This window comes from Xiphias gladius, chromosome 13 (assembly GCF_016859285.1).
Source record: "Xiphias gladius isolate SHS-SW01 ecotype Sanya breed wild chromosome 13, ASM1685928v1, whole genome shotgun sequence".
Classification (NCBI taxonomy): Eukaryota; Metazoa; Chordata; class Actinopteri; order Istiophoriformes; family Xiphiidae; genus Xiphias; species Xiphias gladius.
In genome coordinates, this window is record NC_053412.1 from 1,572,966 (window position 1) to 1,593,288 (window position 20,323).

At 47.8% G+C, this 20,323-nt stretch overlaps 1 protein-coding gene across 8 annotated transcripts in view; it reads right to left on the bottom strand.

The window, feature by feature from the left end:
- Window positions 1–42: 42 nt before the first annotated feature.
- LOC120797964 (protein Shroom2-like) overlaps window positions 43–20,323 on the bottom strand; it is a 26,686-nt gene continuing 6,405 nt past the window's right edge. For 6 of the 8 annotated variants that reach the window (XM_040141805.1, XM_040141804.1, XM_040141812.1 and 3 more), the window contains 9 exons: window positions 12,533–12,655; window positions 9,988–12,301; window positions 9,516–9,571; window positions 6,586–7,212; window positions 5,028–5,537; window positions 4,156–4,339; window positions 3,704–3,976; window positions 1,642–3,618; window positions 43–153 (listed from right to left, as the gene is read on the bottom strand). In XM_040141805.1, coding sequence (XP_039997739.1) covers window positions 3,346–3,618; window positions 3,704–3,976; window positions 4,156–4,339; window positions 5,028–5,537; window positions 6,586–7,212; window positions 9,516–9,571; window positions 9,988–12,301; window positions 12,533–12,655 — 4,360 coding nt within the window. In that variant the 3' untranslated portion in view covers window positions 43–153; window positions 1,642–3,345. Of the gene's footprint in view, window positions 154–1,641; window positions 3,619–3,703; window positions 3,977–4,155; window positions 4,340–5,027; window positions 5,538–6,585; window positions 7,213–9,515; window positions 9,572–9,987; window positions 12,302–12,532; window positions 12,656–16,525; window positions 16,637–19,778; window positions 19,885–20,323 lie in introns of those variants that run through there. The other 2 variants (XM_040141810.1, XM_040141809.1) reach the window with 2 other exon arrangements.

The window sequence follows — 20,323 nt, forward strand, 5'->3', positions numbered from 1 at the left end:
CCAGGCGACACGTGTCCCCTCTCTGAGCGTCACGCTCCAGTCCGGCTGCTCTCCTCCTCCGCAGGTCGTCTTCCCTTTCTCGCTCTTCCTTTTTTCCCCCGATGCTCTTCTTGTCTCCCGGGTTACCTGCTAAACAAGCACCTGCGTCCCGGTCTGAGGGAACAGAAACACGGTCACAGAGACACCTCTCCATCGTGCCAGCACCGGCCGGACACACACACACACACACACGAGCAACGCTTCCCGCCGCCGGGGCTGCGGTTCTCACGGCAGGAAGCCAACAGGCCGAACAATGGCCGGACTCTTCGACAGGAACCGTCTGAGATAAGTTCGGTCGGCGAGACTACGGCGTCGTTTTTACCGCGTGCGTTTTACGGGATGACACAACAGAACTTCCTGATATTGACGGAGCCAAACGTCTACAAGAGTTAAAAACAATGAAAAGGTTTTACATCAATAAATCCCATTTTAAAATAATTCAACACCTTAATTGACCTTTAAAGATTCTCTGACCACTGACAGAACGAGCGGAGGCTTGACTGAAAGACAAAAACGCAGGAATCAGGAATAAAAAGGAAATCGTGCTGGTTTGGTGTTTTCCACGACCCGTGACAGCGCGTGCCGCACGTAGCGAGGACGAACCAGCAAACGACGACCGTTCTTCTTCTCACCGGTTTCATCCCCTCAAACATGAAAAGGGTAAATCCGTGCTGACAGACGCGGCCGCTTCTCTGCCGGTAAACCTACGACTTTTTATCTGACACAGCTTTTGCTCCAACTTATTCCATTTTAAAAAGGACTGACCGGAAAGCCGACACCAACCCCGAGCGGACAGACGAGGGCCCGTTTAACGGAGCTGAGGCAGTCCGCATCCACGCCGGACCCAGGGCCGTTCTGCTGAGTCCTCGCCCCCCCCGACACCAGAAAAGCAGACCGGAGGCCCGGTTTTGGTCACGGATGCGGCGCGACGCGACGCGACGCTTCCTCGTCTCGCACCGGGAAACCTAGGTGCAGTTTCCCGTCTTATCCGTGACCTGTAAATGATTGACTGGAAGGTGTTACCGTGATTGAATAGAACTGTTCCTCCTGTTTGCCGGTTGACTCGCAGATTTGATCAGAGCAGAACAACATCTATGTTGATTTATGTTCATCTGTACATTTTTTTTAAATTAAATCAAATTTACACGAGCAGCCAACTCAGGCTCAAAGAGCAGAAATAGCGCTTTGTGTGCGAGTGTCGTTTTCTGGGTGTAAACCCTATAAACAGGCTGCGGTTGGCACATGGGGACAATACAGAACAGGTTTAATGAGCCAAACAGCCTCCGTGAACTCAGTAACCGTCCTTGACTTATGAAATTCATCAGCAGGGTTTGGTTTCGACGTGTGGATCGCAACGATCCTGTCCTTTCCCGCCATTAAAAATGAAAAAAAAAAAAACAAGAGGCAAAAACAAATGGCATGTAGACTTTGTGTTTTGCTTTTTGAACATGTGTTGAAACTTTTACAAATGTGTGTACTAATAATTAGCAATGTTGCACTGTTTAAAAAAAAAAATCCTTATCAGGTAATTTTTTATCTGTAAAAAAAAAGTGTTTTCAAGTTAAGTTTGATTTTCTTAAAAAAACTGAACATGCAAATCACCTTGTTTCCTCCTAGTTTCTTCTCTCCAGATACAGACACTGGTTCCCAGGTCGACATGCACCGGCAGACTGTCACTTGTTTTGAGAAATAGTTTATTTCAGTGTGTGTTTGCTTGTTTTTACAGTTCAGCTGCAGAATGACCTGATCAATTTGATTTTTAGCAGTGAGAAAAAATGCAAGTAATGAGATGTAAAAGCAAGAGACACGATCGCCAGATCTCTCGGCTTAATCATTTTATTGCTTTTCAAGGTGGTGAACGAGCGCACTGCATACATGAAGCGTGGGCTGTACACGGTACCCGGAGGGCAAGCCCACGCCCGTCCACGAAGATCACAGTGGTGGGAGGCTACAGTAGGCACGTCTTCAGATAAATGTGTGTGTGTGTGTGTGTAGAGAGTCCCCTAACAGGACCAAAGCAAGTGAGTAAAGTGCTAACTTTTCCGATTAACCTCCACAGAAAAACTCCGGCCGCACCTCGGTCCCTCTGCTCCTGCACGGGGATTTTTCTGCCGGGAGCTTCGGCTAAAAAGCGCCGGCGTCTGTGCTGCCGGAACAAGTCGCCGGCGTCGGCGTCGTCTTCACGAGGGAAACGTCCGGCTGTCAGAGTCACCCTCTTGTTCTAGCATGAATGAAAGAGTTCCACTCCAAAATGAGATACCCATCACGTGTAACGGTGACAGCTACGCTCGAAGAGCAACACACCACACACAAAGGAAGAGGTGGTTTTGTCGTTAAAGTGGTTCGAGTCCCGGTTGGATTGTAGCATTTTGGAATCAGACTCTTCATTTCATGTCATTTCATTAGAAAAGAGTGAAATTAAAATTAATGGGAAAACATTCCACCTTCTTCCACGTACGTTTTCAAAAAGAAAAAAAAAAAAGGCTATAATAAATTACTAGAAAATATTACTTTAAAACTGAAAACACACGTGATGATAAGTAATCACAAATGCAGCCACATGCAGCCGGGGGGGGGGGGGCAACCTCAACAGGACTCAAACAAAAATATTAAACGGAGGCTGGAGGCTGGAAACACAGGGAGCTCAAGAGACAACCAAATTTATTTGGTTACGTAACTGGTTGAGGATATAAATGGGTGCGTGTACATTGGGGTACTGGTCTCCAGGGGGCGTTTTTCAAAATCCACCTCTTGAGTATCAAACCCTCGCTGGCCGCGGGCCCGAACGGAGGCGCAGTGTTACCAGCGGTCCGAAGATTCGAGGGTGGGAATGAAATTACGGAATCACCCGAGCAAGACGCTCAAAAGAAAGATGGAACTTGTATCTCATTAAAAACTCGACCAAGCCCTTGATTTTTTTGGGGGGAAACTAAGACATGTAAAAATAAAATAAAATAAAAAGACACCAGACGTCGTCACTGAGTAAACAAAGGATGCGGTTCTTCCAGAACGAACTGAGCCAAGGATCCTTTGTTCCTGGACCTATTTGGTCGAAAAAGGGGCCACGTGGGAAGTTGTTGTTATATTCTATCAATTTCGAGAAACAAACACCACTGAGGCTTGAAATGGTCTGAGCCATGAAGTTGGACACGATTCAACAACGACATTAATATTAAAAATGCTACATGCTGCACCTTCTCTTGTAGTAATTCTCCCCCGACTTCCAGGTGCCCCAGTCCTGATCCAGTTTTTTTCTCCAGCAGAACCAGAGGCTCTGGCTTTTTTTTTTTCTATGGGTGAAAAGCATCAGAGCAGCGGCCTCTGCTCCAGCGGCAGACTGTCCAACAGGCACTTCAGCTGCTCCTCGCCGAGCTTGATCTTGTCCTCCAGCTTGCGCTGCTCGATGATGAGAGCCGACTTCATCTTGACGAAGTGCCGGTAGTCGTCCAGGCTCCCCGCGTCCAGGTGGACCTCCATGATCCCGGAGACCAGCCGCTCTCGACGATCCAGGTTCTCCTTCAGCTCCTTGGCGTCTTCGTGCTGCCGCATCAGCAGCTTGCGTTTCTCCGTCAGGGTGCGCTGATGGAGAACGGATACGAGTAGTTATTCAGCAGATCACCGGGACAGAACGAGTGTCATCGGCCCTTGTGAGCGGGGCGGTTACCTTCTCCTCCGGCGGAGCCTCGTCCTCCAGGCTGTTGAGGGCGTTTTCCACCCGGGCGAGCCGCCCCGACAGCGACAGCAGCAGGCTCACCACTTTGTCCAGGTCGCCCACGAACATGCGGAACTTGTCGAGCTGGTTGGGCTGACAGAGGCGCTGCACGGTGGCCTCCACCTCACGGCCCAGGGTCTCGTTGTCCTCCACGTCCTCCTGCAGGCTCTGCCGCGCCTCCCGCAGCACCTCCAGCTTCCTCGCCAGGCTGGAGATCAGCTCTTGCTGGAGAGTGACGAAGAAGACAAACGGAGTAAAACGAACGAAGAGCATTAACGCAAGAAGGGAGGGTGCGTTGCCGCTTTGCCTCCAAGAAAATTCCACTTACAGACTAAATGATGCTGATCGACTGACGTTTGCAGTGTACCATTTAAAGAAAAAATCCCGGTATGTGTGTGTTTTACCTTCTTACTGGCCAGGTCCACGTCCAGCTCATCCTCAGAGTCCTGCTCCTCCAGCTGCCCCTGCATGTCCTTCATCTTGATGAGGAGCTCGGCCTTGGGAGCTGATGTGTTGTAGTAGGAGGAGCTGGGCACCAGGGAGGCTGCTGCTGCTGCTGCTGCTGCAGGCGCATCCTCCTCCTCCCTCCTGACACACACACACGAGAGCAGAGGGACAGGGACGGTTTTCACTTTCAACTTTTTTTTTTCCTGAAGCAGTTCGAATCAATCCTGTAGCTCCGGCTGGAGGATGCGACTGACCACCAGAGGGCAGGCTGAGTGAAGGCAGAACACGCAGGGCTGGAAAACAACCCTCTCTGTGCTGTTAACGAAAAGACTTTAAAACTTTGTCTTTCACCCTTCAGATGGGTTTAAATTGTTTATTTCATTCACCAGAACGTTTGTTCTTTTATATGACTTTCATAGACTAGTGTGGCTTTTTTCCCCTTTGCATTTGCTGTGTATTTATACGTACATGTATTTTTATTTTCTGACAATTCTGAATAAAGTTAACTGTAATGAAAAGAAGTTCACGCATCCCCAATACTACAGGAGGGGAAAAGATCGGTCAAAGGATGGGAGACATTTTCTACGATGAGCTAACGTTGCTGCGGGGAGGTCAGAGGTCAGAGCTGCCAGGAAGTCAGTGTCTTGCTTCATCAAGATAAACGTTTGGCACCAGAAGTGCAACTTTCAGACGTTTATTGATGCATTTACCATCACTGTAACGACAAAAAAGTCACACTGCTGTGTGTCTAAAGACGCAAAGGTTAAAGGATGCAGCAGAAAAAGACGAGCGCTTCAACTTTAATGATTCGTTTTTAAGCATTTCCCACCTGTCTGTGCTCCTGGGGGGGGAGGCGGGCAGCCTGGAGCTGGCGGAGGCCCTCCTCCGCTGGTGGGCTCCTTCTAGGATCTGCTCCTCTGAGGGGAAGAGTCCCTCCATGAGGTCCATGGTGGTCTTCCTGCCGCTCTGGTCAAGGATGTCCACCAGGGACTTGTCCTTACCCATGATGTCCCTGGCCAGCTCCTCCCTCTTGGCGTCCTCCTCCGAACGCCGAGCACCTGCCGAGCTGGACTCGGGGACCGACGCCGAAGCCCGACCCGGGCCCTGAGCGGCGCGGCGGGTGTAGGCGCTGAACGGGGACGAGGCCGGGTGCTCCGTCGCCCCCAGGCAGGGGATGTGGGGCGACGGCTCGAAGATGCTGCAGGTCTCGCCGCTCTGGGGCAGGTAGGCCCGACCCTCCCGACCTGAGCTGCTCTCGGCGAGGACGATCCTCACGGGGACTTTCCTCACTGGACTGTTCACGTCCATCACTTCTGCAGGCTGCGACTCATTTTCCGACCTGGACGTGAAACAGAACTCGGCATCAAAGCCTGAAATCATTCAGCTTCCAATCTCTCAACATCTAAAAACGTCTGATTCTGGCCAAGAAGACAGCGTTATCCCTGACTCGTTGTCCTCGGTATGTTACATAGTGTCGCAGCTATTTGTTCCATATGTCTTCTTTTTACGTCTCAATAATGTTCTATGTTTCCTTTTCTACAGAGAATTTGTTCAAGTTTCTTCAAAAACTGTGTAATTTTTATTTAGATTAAAATGACTGAAACTAAACGTGGAAAGGATTGAGGCACGGTAGATACACGGTAAGTGGTGCGCTGTGACGGGACAACAACATCCAGAGGGTCGGGTGACTGTACGTTATTTCAACGTCTTTTTAAATGACTTAAAGTCTCTCCTCTCATTAGTTGTGGCGCTGCAAAAACGCCTCGTTAAAACCATTAACCTTGGGAACACGTCTTCCCTTTATTGTAAGAATGAAGCGCAGATGACAGAGTAAGGAAAATGAACCGAGGAGAAAAAAGGGAGAAGGCTCATTTTTTTTTGAACGAACACCAGAGATTCACAGTCGACTGTTTCTGGTTAACGGACGAGTCGTACAGTGGAAGTTCAATGGAAAGCAAAGGTCACAGCGGCTGTGCGGCTGTAACGAAAATTACAGCCTCCAGTTTGATTCATCTCGGGCTGCGGAGGAATTCAACGACACGCACAATCAAACTCTGATCCTCCTTTCTGTGGACACGTTTTACATTTCAGGCACTTGCAGCTGCTGAGTGACTTCTACACAGTGAGAATAAGCCGCTACTCCGTTCCCTCGACAAACCACTCTCACCTGAACTGTTATTTCTAAAGCATAAGTCTGATCATGAATCATCTGGTTTTTTTTCCTGCACGTCCTTATTATGTCGTCTGCCACCGTCTCACTTTCCCTCCGTGATCCGTCTTGAACCTGTTTACCTCGAGCTGTTATTCAAAGCCTCTTCTACTGAAACAGCAGGGCAAAGCTTTACGTAACGAGGGGAGACCTGAAGCACTCAGGCTAAGCCGCTTACCTGAGCGGTGAGTCATCCCGCACGGACACGGCCGGCGGCTTGTCGGTCAGTCTCAGCGGAGCGAACTGTGGCGAGGGAGACCGCGCTCGATCCGCCGCGGGCAGAGACAGAGCGGCCGTCCGGCAGGAGGATGGGGACGGAGAGGAGGAAGGTGGTGGCGGCCGCTCCTTCTCCTGCTCACTTTCTACATCTCCTCTACTCATGTCTGGTCCGGGTGTCCTGCTGAGGTGAGGGGAGCCGGCCGGGGCGGGACCAGCGGAGGAGCCCTGGGCAGTGGCATGGTGCTGGGTGTCAGAGCTGGAGCTGGACAGAGGCTGGAGCGCTGCCGGGTCCGCCCGGGCGCCAGCGAGGAATTCCTGGGAGGAGGCTGTGGTTTCTGGGCCTAAATGGTGCCTGGGCGGCGGCAGGAGGCCCTTGGTTTGTGGAGGCTGGGCCGGGCGCTGGGAGCCAGGGTTGGGACTGAGGCTACGAGGGCCCGAGGAAGGCGCGGTGTGGGAGGGATTGGCAGCGTCTGGTTTGCTCCTGTGGTCAGAGAGGCCTGGGACCGGGCCCTCGTTTCTGGGGACTGACGAGGCCGACTGTGGGCTGTGGTCAGGCTGGTATCGCAGCCTGTTCTCTGCCTTCCCTCTAGAGGTCAAAATAGAGACAGACTTCAACAGAACCTCAGGGTAACATGGTCTTAAAAAAAATAAAATAAAAACATTAAGCTTCCCACAACATAAACACACACTGACAGTGAACAGATTTCCTGCATGACTGTAAAACTTTTTTTGGTGTAACTCTTGTGTCTTTTCTGGTTTTACAATTTGTGTTATTTTGGACAATTTCTGTATAATATTTTGAGTCCCCCGGAGTAACAGAGATACACCTCGGTCATACATAATTACTCTTTCAATTTTAATGGCTGGATTCTATATTCACAAAAGCAAAGTCTAATTTTACCATCTTTACAATGGAGGTCAAACAATACATTTATTCAGTTTGACTTTATAAAGCTGTTGAAACCAACTATATCAGAGGATCTGGAGAGAAAAGTTGAGAAATGTTGGTTTGCACACCGGTGCTCATGGACTCGGTCCATATGTAACGTGGGTTTTTCAGTGGTACCATACTCAAGTAATTTTTTGGCTGTTTTTAAACCACAGCACGTTCCCAGGAGGCCGTTCACCTGGCGAGGGCAGCGCCGTGTTCACCCCACCGACATGTTGTCTTATCGGCCGACTTGAACCACGTTAGACGATGCTCCGTCTGGTGACCTACACATCCAGAGGCTTTAGAGGTGTGACGCCCGGTCACAGCGAGCGCGTGGGGTACGGTTCAGGAAACCCGAGCCGAAAGCCAAACACAGAGGTTGGATTACAAAAGACTGAGGCGGGGCCTGGCTTAAACTCTACCCTATTTATTATTTATTAGAACCATTATTTACCTTTTTATAAAAACGCAATATTAACATCAGCATTTACAAAAGTGTTTCCAGGGAAACATCCTTTGCTGACCAAGATGTTAATTGTTAAATCAAATGTGTATAAAATCTGCCACAAGTACAGATTCTGAAGTTTTTTTGTTGTTGTTTTTTTCAAGACAAGACGTCTAGATCTTTTGTGAACATCAGGTCTGTGTTATAAAAAAAAAAGAAAAAAAAATTTGATATATTTTTGAACACCGTTTGACAAATTTCCAGTGCAGAATTCAAACTTTCAATAGATTTAGCAGACGTGGAAGCAGAAATCAGGCTCAGGCTGACTTTAATATCTACAGTAAATCTAACATTAAATCTTCAAATTGTCCTTAATTTGTGAGAGTAAGAGAGAGGCCAATCAAAAACACCTGACATTAATCATGATCATGGTTAAACCTCTCAGTAGCTTATTTACGTCAGACCAAGGGGCACAAGGCTCCATTTTTTTTATATTTTAGACATTAAACTTTTGATATTCAGATTAAGAGGAAATGGCCCTAACATAAGCAACTTCAACGGTCTTCTAATGTATAAATTAGGGGATTCGGTTAATGGTTAGACGTAAAGCAGAACTGCACGAATGACCTCAGACTTCAGTGGCTTATCTTGTTCAAACACCACCCGCTAAAAAAAAAAAAGGTGCGTAAAGTAACACCAGAAAGAAGTCAAGCGACATATCAGCAAAGATATCTTGGTTGAGTGTCGCGTTTTCCTGAAGGGTGTTATTTCCTAACCAGTGCAGACTACAAGAAATAATCAAAGGAGCAAATGCTGTGGTTTAGTTTCACCAAGAAAATGATCACGCAGGCAACAGATGAGTAGGTGTTCTGTCAACAGCAGCTCAAGATTAAACTGATAAACTCTCCACCCGCCAGTAATTGTGTAAATCCAGGCGTCAGTTTAATACTGGAGTCCGGGAGACACTTGTCACCTCAACACGAGCTCCAAGAACGGGAGATAAAGTTGGAAAAGGGATTTAGTATGACAGAAAATGATCATTCTCCTTCAGACCAGTTCTCTTTTCTGCACCGAAATCCCACCGCTCAGATACATTCCACAGTTACGTGACACCTCACAGGCGTTTCTTTCTGGCGGACGCTTCAGAGCAATCGACGGGTCAGGGTGAGCAGGTAGGAGCAGGTGTTCGGCGTTTTGCAACAACACGTCTGTTGATGGACGCTTTGGAAGGCAGCAACCAGCTGTTTGAACTTTCTTTGACCGGACAAACTCTGTGCCATCCTGCTACCCTCTGGTTTTTATTGGACTGAGCCCTTTGGAGCAATGAACTCAATGTAACTCAAAAGTAAAATTTCAATAGTTTTTTTTTTTTCCATGAAATTTTTAGCTTTATTTATTTTCTTTTGGAATGAGGGAGCTTTTGATGGTCAGCTTCGGTTTCTTTGCCTTACCGTAACAATTTTAAACAGTTTTATCTTATAAATGTACTGTGCAAACAAAGTTAAAATCTCACCTGGTGGTGTAACCGCTCTGCTGGGCTTGAGGGTCCCTCCACGGTGAGGGAATAGTCTGAAAAATAAAAGGTTAAGTTAAGGGCTGTGCTAAATGGAGACTGTCCTCAACAGAAAATGACAGTGTAAGATGAAAGAAGCGTAACGTTGGTTCCTTTTCCCAATGACCATGATTTTTTCCTATTTTAAAAACAAGAGGTTTTAGTTGCCTTAACCTAACCAAACCTTAAAAAAAAAAAACAGCCGAGAACTTGTGGTTTACATGGTGAATGCATTAACCATTTTGCTACCGGGGTGCACTTAATCTACAGCAGGTTTCAACTTCATGGCAGCGACCTTTGCTGGTCATCTCATTTTGGAAGACATCGGTCTCACTTTGTCAAATAGGTCCTTAAAAAAATGGACACATTTTAAAGGGTGGACTTCTCCAATCATTCGCAAATATAAAAAAAAGAACACATAATCTTGGCTCACCTGTGTATAGAAGTCTGCAGAGGGGGAAGATCTGGATCTCTCGTGCACGCAGATGGCCTTCTCCTCAGCATCTGCATCTAAAATATTCTCCGCAGAGTGATACCTCCCTTGCGTCTTTGCCTCTGACGACTTCTTCTGCTTGTTCCATGTGGCCTGGTACTCCGCAAAGGTCCCAAGCCTCTGCTGCTCTAGTAAGGTCTGCTTATGTCCAGGGCTAAGATTGGGGTCCGTGGATGGTTGAGCCTCCTCAGGCTCTCCAGAGGGAGGGAGTTCCTTGAGTTTACCAATCTCACCAAGGTCTGCATTTGTACCCTGACTGGACTTCAGCACAGGTCTGGAGAATGCCGGTTTGGCCTCAAAGAACTTCCGCCGCTCTCCGAAGGAACCTGTTTGAGGCTCCACCTCCACTCCTACTTTATCTATCTTGTCAGGCTCTGAGAAGGAGTGTGTCCTCTTTGCCAGGGGGAGGCGCTTACGCCCTCTGATGCGACCGCTGGAGGTTTTTACTACAGCTGCTTCTGGTCCAAGGGGCTCTAGGTCTCGTCTTTGGAAGGAGGTGGCCTGGAGGACCCTGGCCTGTGCCTCTTTCAGGTGGTCCTTGTAGGTGTTGGAAAAGGAGACACCAGAGGACATAGTATCTGTGGATCTCCAGTCCTCTACCTCCTCATCCTCTGCATCGCAAGTCAGGGTTGCGGCGCTGCGGCTCTTTTGCAGCTGAGCTCGTTTCTGCTGGATCTCTTTGCGGAGGGTTGTGGCGTAACGGTCGCTGCGCCGATTCGCTTTTCCACCGCTGGTCGACATGGTGTCACCCGTATCCTCGATGGACATGACGCCCATGGTCATAGCAGCTGGTTGCCTTTCAGCTAGACATCTACTCTCCTGGGCCAGGGAGTGGAGAAGCGGGGTTTTCAGGGGGGATATTCGGTGGTCTTCTTGAGGCACCCATGGGTCCTGCTGCCTTGAAAGACTGACTTTATGTTCATTACTCTGATGTGTTGGAAAGTGTCTTTTCATGTCATTTGTGTGTCCTTCACCTCTCTTTGCAGGATCCTCTGGGCTGCGGCTTCGAACAGAATGTTCAGAGGTTTGGTGGTCATAATGAAGACCATTCCCATTGCGCTCCTTATTTTCACTGTAAGGCATCTGGGACTGAGGTAGAGGGTACTTTGCCTTAACGTTTGTCTTCAAGGAACTTGGGAAGCCTGGTTCATTGCTGTTTACCCAGTGGGGTTTCTCTGTTTCCCCCCTACGGCCCTCTGCTTTGCCCTGCCTGGCCTGGAGCTCAGCAGTCTGAACCGAATGCTTGCTTGCCAGGCCGTAGTATCTGCTGTGCCCCCCGCTCTCCAGGTTTGGGTTTGCAGCAGAACTTGTCATGGATGCCGTGGAGTGCCGGACCTGTTTGCGGCTGAATACATTTGTGGGCAGATCCTGGAGGCTACGATAGTAGCTTCCTACACTCTGAGCCTTGGTGGGAGGAGCCGACCTCGTCTGCAGGTATAAGGGGCTTTCGTCACTGTATTGCCTCTGGTGGGCATGTGCTTGGGTGTAATGAGACTGTCTGACATCAGTGCTGGACAAGGAGAAGAGTTTGTTGGGGTGCAGCTGGTTGTGGTTGTGGTCAGCTGCCGAGTTGGGATGGAGGAAGTCTTTGGTGGGCAGGGGGTTGAAGCTACGTCTGGCCTCTGAGATTTTCTCCTGGTGAGATCTGAGGCCATTCTGGTCGTTATTTTCAGTCAGTTTTTCTATTGATCTGCCATGGCTCTTTGTTGGACCGCTAGGCCCTTCGGAGTAAGGGAACACCTTTGTGGCAGCAAAACTGTCACTGCGCAGGGGAGGAGGCGGGGGAGGAGGAGACTGGGACTTCTTCTTCTCTGGTACCTGCCACACTGGGCCAATGCTGGGTCTCCCGGCAATGGAAACACGAGAGGCGGGCTGCTCGTCTGCCCGTGACCCTTCCCAGCCTCCGTTCCCTAGCGTCGGCTGGAGGTACCTGGGCTGCCCAGCCTGTTGAGGTCCTTCGCTGTGAAGGCCCTTGAAGAAAATGTTTTCAGTGCTGGTACCCTTCCTAGCAGATGTGCTCCGGTCATGGACAGGAGGGCTGGAGCCATTGGAGAAACAGCTGAACCCATAGTCTCTTTTCCCTGCTGGTCCACAGAGCGGCTCAGCGCTGCTGATGTATTTGGTCGGGGAAAGACGACCTGGTGGGTAGGGATGAGAGGGACGATCCAGTCTCTCCATGTTGTTTGCTGAGCTGAACTGACTGGTTAGCTGACAGTGAGTGTTCTGTTCCCCTTGAGTGGACGACTCTTTGGACCTGGTGTGTAGCGTCAGGAAAAAAAAAAGTAATGTTTGAATTTGACGAATTACTGCTACGCCTTTATGATTGAGAAGAGACTTTAACAATTACTGTTAATTAATACGAATATCCTTCACACATACACACAACTATCTGACCAGGAACGAGGCGAATAAATGAACAAAATATATTTTGCGTTTTTCCTGTTGGACGCAGAGAGAGGCTGAAGGAGAACTTAAAAAGACTGGCCTTGCTTCATGGTTTGGCTGCCAGACTGGTGCTGGGGTGGCCTCTCTCCCAGCGGGCCCTGACTCCTCTTCTGTCAGCTTGGAGGAGTGCCAGGAATGGGGCCGAGAGCCTGGATCATTCTTCCTGCAAGGCAGAGAGCAAACAAAACATTTTACACTATCACAAGAGTATTTGACATTTAAGCTCTTTTTTTTTTTTCTTTCTACTGTTTTCCAAATTCTCTCAGGAGAAGACAGATGGTAGAGATATCGATAGTGCAACAGTTTAACATTTTTTTCACGTTTTTTTTTTGGCACCGCCAGCATTCTCCTCCTGGAGCCGTAGACTCCCACTGTGCAGTCCATCACTTGAGGATGGGGTGTTACTTTGAACACTGTAAATGTTCCTACTTCAGCAACAAGTCCACCGAGTTCACAAGGTAACAGGATAATCCACTAAGAATGACAAACTCCTTCGGGTGTCTTCAAGAGTACGGATGTGCTGGATTTTCAAGTTGCATTTCGGAAATTCTTCACCTTTTTCCATAGTTAAAATTCCTAGAAGAATTTGAATTGTTGTTCAGTATGAGCCATCAAGGGCTCGGCTGTGTCTAGATATTTGTGCGCAAATTTCAAAGTCTTCTGACCTGAAAATCAAATCAAATTACTCATCTGCTCTTATAATATCATCCATATCTTGGCAAGAACCCCAGAAACATAAACTGATAACTGTACTATTCACAAACTTGCACGTACCCTTTGAAGCGGTTCCTCCTGGAGAGCATGTTGAAAGGGAAAATAATTACACCCGTTTTAGAGATCACACACCGTAATTTCGCACAAAACGTATTAAACCAGAGAGAATAAAACATCAAATTATGTTAACTTTAACGTGACGACACCAACTAACAGCACGAGAGGTGTGTGAGCATCACGGGACTGGATACAACTTCAGGACTCAAATGAGCAAATTACAACTAGGGAATATTTGGTTCGGAAAACTAGCGCCACGCTGAGGGTAAACAACACTGCAAAAGACCACAGAGGGACACAGAGCACAATGTAAAAGCTCAATGACCAAAGATGCCTCAGGTTCACCACAAGCTACCAGCAAACACAACAGTAACGGGACGCGGCCTCTGCTGACGGTACCTCATAGAGCTTCGCAAGATCTTGGTGAGAAAGCTCCTCGCCACGTGAACCTCGGTTTCTGATGGCATTGTGCGTGGCGATACAACATCAACCATCTTAGGCCTGATGGGCGGCGAGCGGAAGGAGGAAAAGGGAAAGTGGGGGGGGGCGGGGACACGTCGGCATCAACCATTAGCAGAAGATCATTGACAATTTTTTCTTTTTTCTGACGCAAGACTAGGAAAGCAGGGAGTTTGGGGGCTAGCCAGGAGTGTTAGGCCAGTCTTAGATTTGCTCGATCTACCTCACCAGGCTGCCTCTGAACTTTTACTGCACAGTAGCCGTTCATTTTTTGCTTAAACCTACACCTCTAATCCTCATACAACCCCTGCTGGTATCCTGCATCCTGTTACCCTGCCTTCTATTCTGAAAAGCTGTCACAACAGGAGAGGGAGACAGATCTGTCACAGCCATATGGCCCCGACAGAGCTTAGCTGCTTAGCTTTTAGAAAAATTAGACGGATGGGAATTGGGTTCACATGAGCGAAGAAAATCTGCCTCCCTACCACCACAACCTCCTTCGCATTAGGTTATTTTATTTATCTCAGCAGATATATGCAGGGACAGGGAAACTATCAGAGGGTTTTTATGTGCAGCTCAATCGTAGAGATGCGATTTCACCACGAACCTTTCCGCATATTTCAAGAAGCCTTGTTCTTTGCTTTCTTCCCTTTTTCCAAATGCTCTACGCTTGGGAGGGGTGTTTTTCCAGAGTTCCCAAGTTCAAATGTCAGACCAAAGTGAAAACTCTCAGCCAAATGAGACTCCAGTCGCCCTGATTGAAACTTTAACCCTGCCAGGCCACGACTGAGACATCGCTGCATTCTTTCAGAGGAGGAATGCAGGGAGGTATTTTCCCTCCCCGCCGTGCGCTTGCGTCACGTGGGACATCTCTGTTGACCATCGCCCAAGAGTCTGAGAGCCTCCCAGTCGCTGTGATAGAGTGAAGAGAGTCTGACATCTGTCTGACTGATGATTTCTTTATTTGACCCTAGTTTGTTGCGCGTAGTCCCAACAAAAGGACAGTGTTGATACTCGCCACTAATCTTGTCAAGGTGTTGTGGTTTTGACCTTATTGCTCCACGGTTTGCTTGTTTTTAATTAGATTTCTATTTGTCCTTTTTCTAAAAGAAATAAATAAGCACAAAGTTAGTGGAAAGAGGAAGGGAAAAGGAAAAAAACAAAAAAAAAAAACAATTTCAAGGTCTACCAATACAACCTGTGGCTCCCTTTAATTGTGATAATCTAAAAGTTTATTGTGATGTTGCATCATTTTAGGTTTTTCTGGAAAAAAAACAAAACAAACAAACACGTAACTGACTAGAAAAACGATGCAGTGCAAATCTTAAACACTGGTCTCGGTCTTTCGTGCTCAGCGTTCGCTGCTGTCTCATTTCCGCGCTGCACTTCGGACATCACCTGTGGATCGAGCGGCGTGGCCGTGGCTGAGACCGCCGGCCTCTCTCCCTTTGGATTGTCTGCTGATGTAGCTCTTCTTGCTCTGCACGTACAGGAGTCTTTAGTCCGTGGCTCCGTAATTTCCTAGCACTTGCCTCGGACATTTCCTCAGCACTATAAATATAAATACAAGCTGTACAAATCAAAGTTCCTGGTATTCACGGACAGCCAAGCGAGAACTTTTCCGCAGGCGTCTATGACTTCCCACCTTCATCACTCTGGATATAAACCAAAGCATGGTATCTGTTGGAAAAGCAAAATGGGGTCTTTCATGAAGTGGACATCGGCGTTTAATCGCAAACATCGCAAACTGTTACTTCAACTTAAAAACCCTCCCTCCCTCTGTTCAATGTGACACACACAGTGAGAGTTGCGTTGCCTCCAAACAAGCTCCCGCACAATGGAAATGCAAATGTCCCATTTTTCTAAAACGCGGCGAGGGTCTATTGTCAGGGGATACAGCTGGTCTGTCACTGATATTCCACAGGGGGAGGAGACGCCGCCGTTTACTCCCAGGAAATATGAGTTGAGCTCAGGCCGAGCTCATTGGAGAAAACGCGATACTGAAACGCAGCTGACCCCGTTGGCTGTAAGTGCATCCGCCACTGAGATGATTTAACAAAAGGTTTGGAAAAAAAGAAAAAGCCAAACCAAAACAAAAAAAACAGTGAGCTGAAACACAGATTAGACTTAAGGGGAAAACTTGCTTATCTCGACAAACCAAGTTGACCATGATTAAATCTAAACTTCGAAAACAATGCAAGAGATCACTGGGTAAGAGTATTTAAACTCCTCAGCGGAGGAGCGAGGTGGTTGGTTGAAACCTTAATCCTTGTAAGATATCGGTGATAAAGTCCATAAGGCATCTTCACTTGAAATATGGTTGAAACAGCAGGTGGCACAGGAAAAGTAAGCGGTCAAGACGGCACAAAAAATCTCCACCTTTCACGCCACTCCTGTCTGCAACCGGTCCCTAAAACCCTCCTCTCTTAGAACAGGAGCACGGGCAGCGGGGTTTCAACCCGTTTTCTGTGCAAATCAACACGTTTCGGTTCAATTCTGTAGCTTGAACAAAGAAGGGGTAAGGGAAGGTTGACGCGGTGAAATCAAGAGCATTAAACCCATTTTAGCGAGTAGCTGGAAAAAAAAAAAAAAAAAGCTGATGTGAATTACAAATAGACTGAAATATTCTCACTGCAGCGGGGATGAGACGTCATGCAAACTGACTTACTTGTGTGTCTCTTCTTAAAATGGATGGAAGTGAAATGAAGCAACTTACCAACTATCGGAAACTGTTTTCTTTGTGTGTGTGTGTGTGTGTGTGTGTGTGTGTGTGTGTGATCTGTCTCTGGGCTCTGCGACAGACCTGGTTCAAAAACGGACACGTCCACTTCACTCGTCCAGAACCGAACCCCTTCAAAAGCACTTCAGGACACCACTACTCCCACCAGTCTGACAGAAACGAGCGCCGAGGAATCTGGCGACTCCATGATTGAAGAGCCCCCCCCCCCCCCTCGCTCCTCCTCTCCTCCCCCCGCTCCTCCTCCTCTCGGTATGAACACTCACATACACACTCCACCTTGTGCTGCAGAGGAGATTTCCTCTGGGATTAAAGAGGGGGATTTGAGACCGGGGCTGGGGGGTGGGGGGGTTATTGTCCTGTCCCCGCGTCCTTGCTGCGCGTCTAGTGTCTGTTTGGACTGTAAGCGGCCGGGGCCTGCAGCAAGTTAACACCGGCGGGACGGAAACACCGCAGCAGCCCAAAGGTTGTCACAAGGTCGACGAACCAAGGAACGGCGCCGGACGGTCACGAGCCAGCGGTTTCAACCAAAGCACGAGCAGCAGTCACACTTATTTGGCGCGCAGCGAAAAGCTCGTTGTGATGTGACCTGTTGTCCTTAAAATCTTAGTTTTCTAAAAACAGACGCAGCAACAACACCTCAATCTGTTTCCAATGTTCTAAAGTATTTTCAAAGTTAACCGATTAAGACCGGCTACATTAAAACAAATTCCCTATTTTCTCATCATTGGACCCTTGCTGTGAATTTGGACATGATCTATGACATTATCGGTCCAATTCAAACTGATGTGAAGAGCTGGGAAGACGCCAGGTTTAAGGTTTCGGCCGGATGATCCTGGTGAAGCAAAAATGATAAAATAAAAAAAATAAATAAAAAAATCCAAAACATATTTAGGATTTAATGGTTCCAGCTTCATTTGAAGTGGTCCATTTAGCACTTTTTCAACCAAACGAAGCAGCACTTTCAAGCTAGACATCGAAATATCGATGATCTATCTTTCTCAGTGAAATACCAGAGAGAAAACAAGTGGCCCATGTGTTATTTTGTCATTTTCAACGTGGTTCTGACCATCAGATTTTGATACCGGCGAAACTCTGACACCAATACTGCAATTTGTTGGGTTGTCAAGCTGATATCCGATACTTAGATTCCATCTCACATCTGCATTTCACAACCCAGTTTTTATATTTTTTTCTGTTCTAGGTCTACTTCAGCGTCCTTGTCAGGAAACACAGCACAGACAGGAATGTTTGGCCTGGAAACCCACGTCTGTTTTGAGAGATACCAGCCAATGTCAGGCTGAGGGGGAGGAGGAGACAGATACCGAGCGGCTCCTCCACCGTGAGTTAACTCCTCCGCTCAGGGGAGGAGAGGCCGCAAGGCTTATCAAATCTCAGGCCACCGACCCAAAAATCAGCCAAAATACAAGTGAGGTTCGGTCTAGCCACTTTACCAAAGAGGCAACCGAGCTTCTTTGCAACACTTTGAATTATGGATCTGAAACATACTGATGAACTGGACACTTGTCAGGTGTTCAGTTGGCTGAATACCGTTTGGTTAATTCACCATCAAGCCAACATTTGTTCCCCGAGCGTCTTCCCTCTGGATGAGCCCCTGGCAACAAACACCCGTGTCCCCACCTTTACCGTAGGGATTTTTCGGTTCGGCCACTAGGGGACGCTCGACCACAGCTTCAACCATTTCAGCGCTTCAACCAGAGCTGCAACGATTAGCGCTCAGTCCATTAGGTGAGTTTCGGAAAATCACAGCGACAATTCTGATAAATCGATTGATTGTTTGACTAAAATGCCAAAAAAAGTTGACGTTTTCAGCCTCTCAAGTACCAACATTTCCTGTTTGACTCTGCTTTATATCCCAGTAAAGTGAACATCTTTGGGCTTTAGACTGTTGGTAGGACAAAAAAACAAAAACAAAAAGAATATATGTTTCACATTTTTCTACCATTTTATAGACAAAATTAGTAACAACGAAAATAATCATTAGTTTCAACTATTTTGTCAAAGATTTCCTCGGAAAATTTTGCCTTTTCTGGTATCTGTCTGGCTAAGGATTCCTGAAATACTCAATCCTCGATTCATCGTGTCTGCCCAAGACCCTGAACAAACCGTAACCCTGGTCGTGCAAAGCTGATGTACAAGTGAGATATTTAGGTGGTGGAAAAATGCTTGACAAGTTATATGACTGACGGCCTGATATTAAATCAGCACCTTTTCCTTTTCCAACCATCATCTCCCACTCTATCGCTCCCTCGCCTGTTCAGCCCCCGCTCGGTGATCTTGCTGATTCACCAGCTTGTTGGCCCCGGAGCCAGAAACAGGCAGCGGCGGCAGCAGCAGCGGCGGCGGCGGCAGCAGCGGCGGGAGCAGGAGCGGGAGCAGCGGCGGTGGCGGCGGCCCGTGGGGGCCGACCTCGCCGCGCTGAGCTCTAAACACAGCCACACAATAGAAAGTGCCAGCGTCATCACAGCTGGGCTTATCGGTATGTCACTGGCTCCACTCGCAACAAAAAACAGAGAGGGGGAGAAGGGAGACTAACATGCACCATAGAGAAAGCACCAAGCTTTGACAGAGTGTAAACCTGGAGGTTGCCAACAGCTGGAACATCTGGCTCCGTCACAGAATTTCAGACCTCACATCAGGACATTTCTGGGCTTTTGTTACGCATCAGACGTCCACTTCACTGAATCTGCAAAAATCTTCCAGGACACTTTAGCCTCTCGTGCGTTTGATCTTTTCCCGGTGAAATCCACGCGTGGCGACACATTATTCATTCGTAGCAACTGAATCATGACGAACGTCCCGATTTCTGCGACTTGCTGCGGTTTCGTCGATGCCACGGACGAGATTTAATTAAACAAAAAATGCTGACGTGTATTTTCTACGAACCCTGATGTTCCCGATTTCTCCTGCGGAAATGTCAGGTATTAAGGTGTTTTTCTACGGGTGACGAGGCTTTGGTGCGGACTTGCACCCGACTAGTGTCTGTCACAGAAACACCTTTGATGCAGATGTGGGTCCAGATGCATAGTAACAAATATCCTAATTGATTCTCTACGTGCTCTCTAGTCTGGGAACTAAATTATTTTTCTCTGCTCCTGTAAAGGCCGCTGATCTTTATCATGTTGTTGAGTCTCGGGTCCAACAAACACTTCATGGACACACACACACACACACACACACACACACACACACACACACACACACACACACACACACACAATTAGCCTTGTAAATTCTGCGACCCCTCAAGAATCAGCGAGACAAATACACAGATTCAGTTTGAAACATCAGTTTTTACCTGCTCTAATGTCGTCATCCATCCTTTCCCCACCTTCAAATAAATCCTCGGGACATTAAATGAAAACAGAAGAAATTTCCCTCGAGCCGTGTGTCAGGATTCTCTCTGTATATCCAGCTGATCCTGAGCTGAAAACGGGGCAGTGCCTGTCAACCTTTATGTGTCATCTAAGACGAAGGAAACCTGCTCTTATCTCAAACTCATTTCTCCGCTTCCTGATCTAATCCCATTTGTCAGGAAACCAAATGATTGAATCAGAGGAGATGAAGTAAAAAGAGGCAAAGACAGAGAAAGAAAGCGAGGGAGGGAGGTAGGAAGGAAGAGGAAATACCTGGGAGGGAAAATCTTGTCTTTATCTTCTAAAAAGCAAACATGTCCAGAGAGAGGAAAAGAGAAGCCGACAGGAGCGCCCACTCTGTGGCTCGTTGGAGTCGCCAAAGCCCCTGAAAACAATGGGCTCTGCTGATACGGCCTATCCCACTAAGTAGTGTCAACTCACCTAGGCAACATGGAGCGTACCACTCCCGCTGCAAACAGGGGAGGAC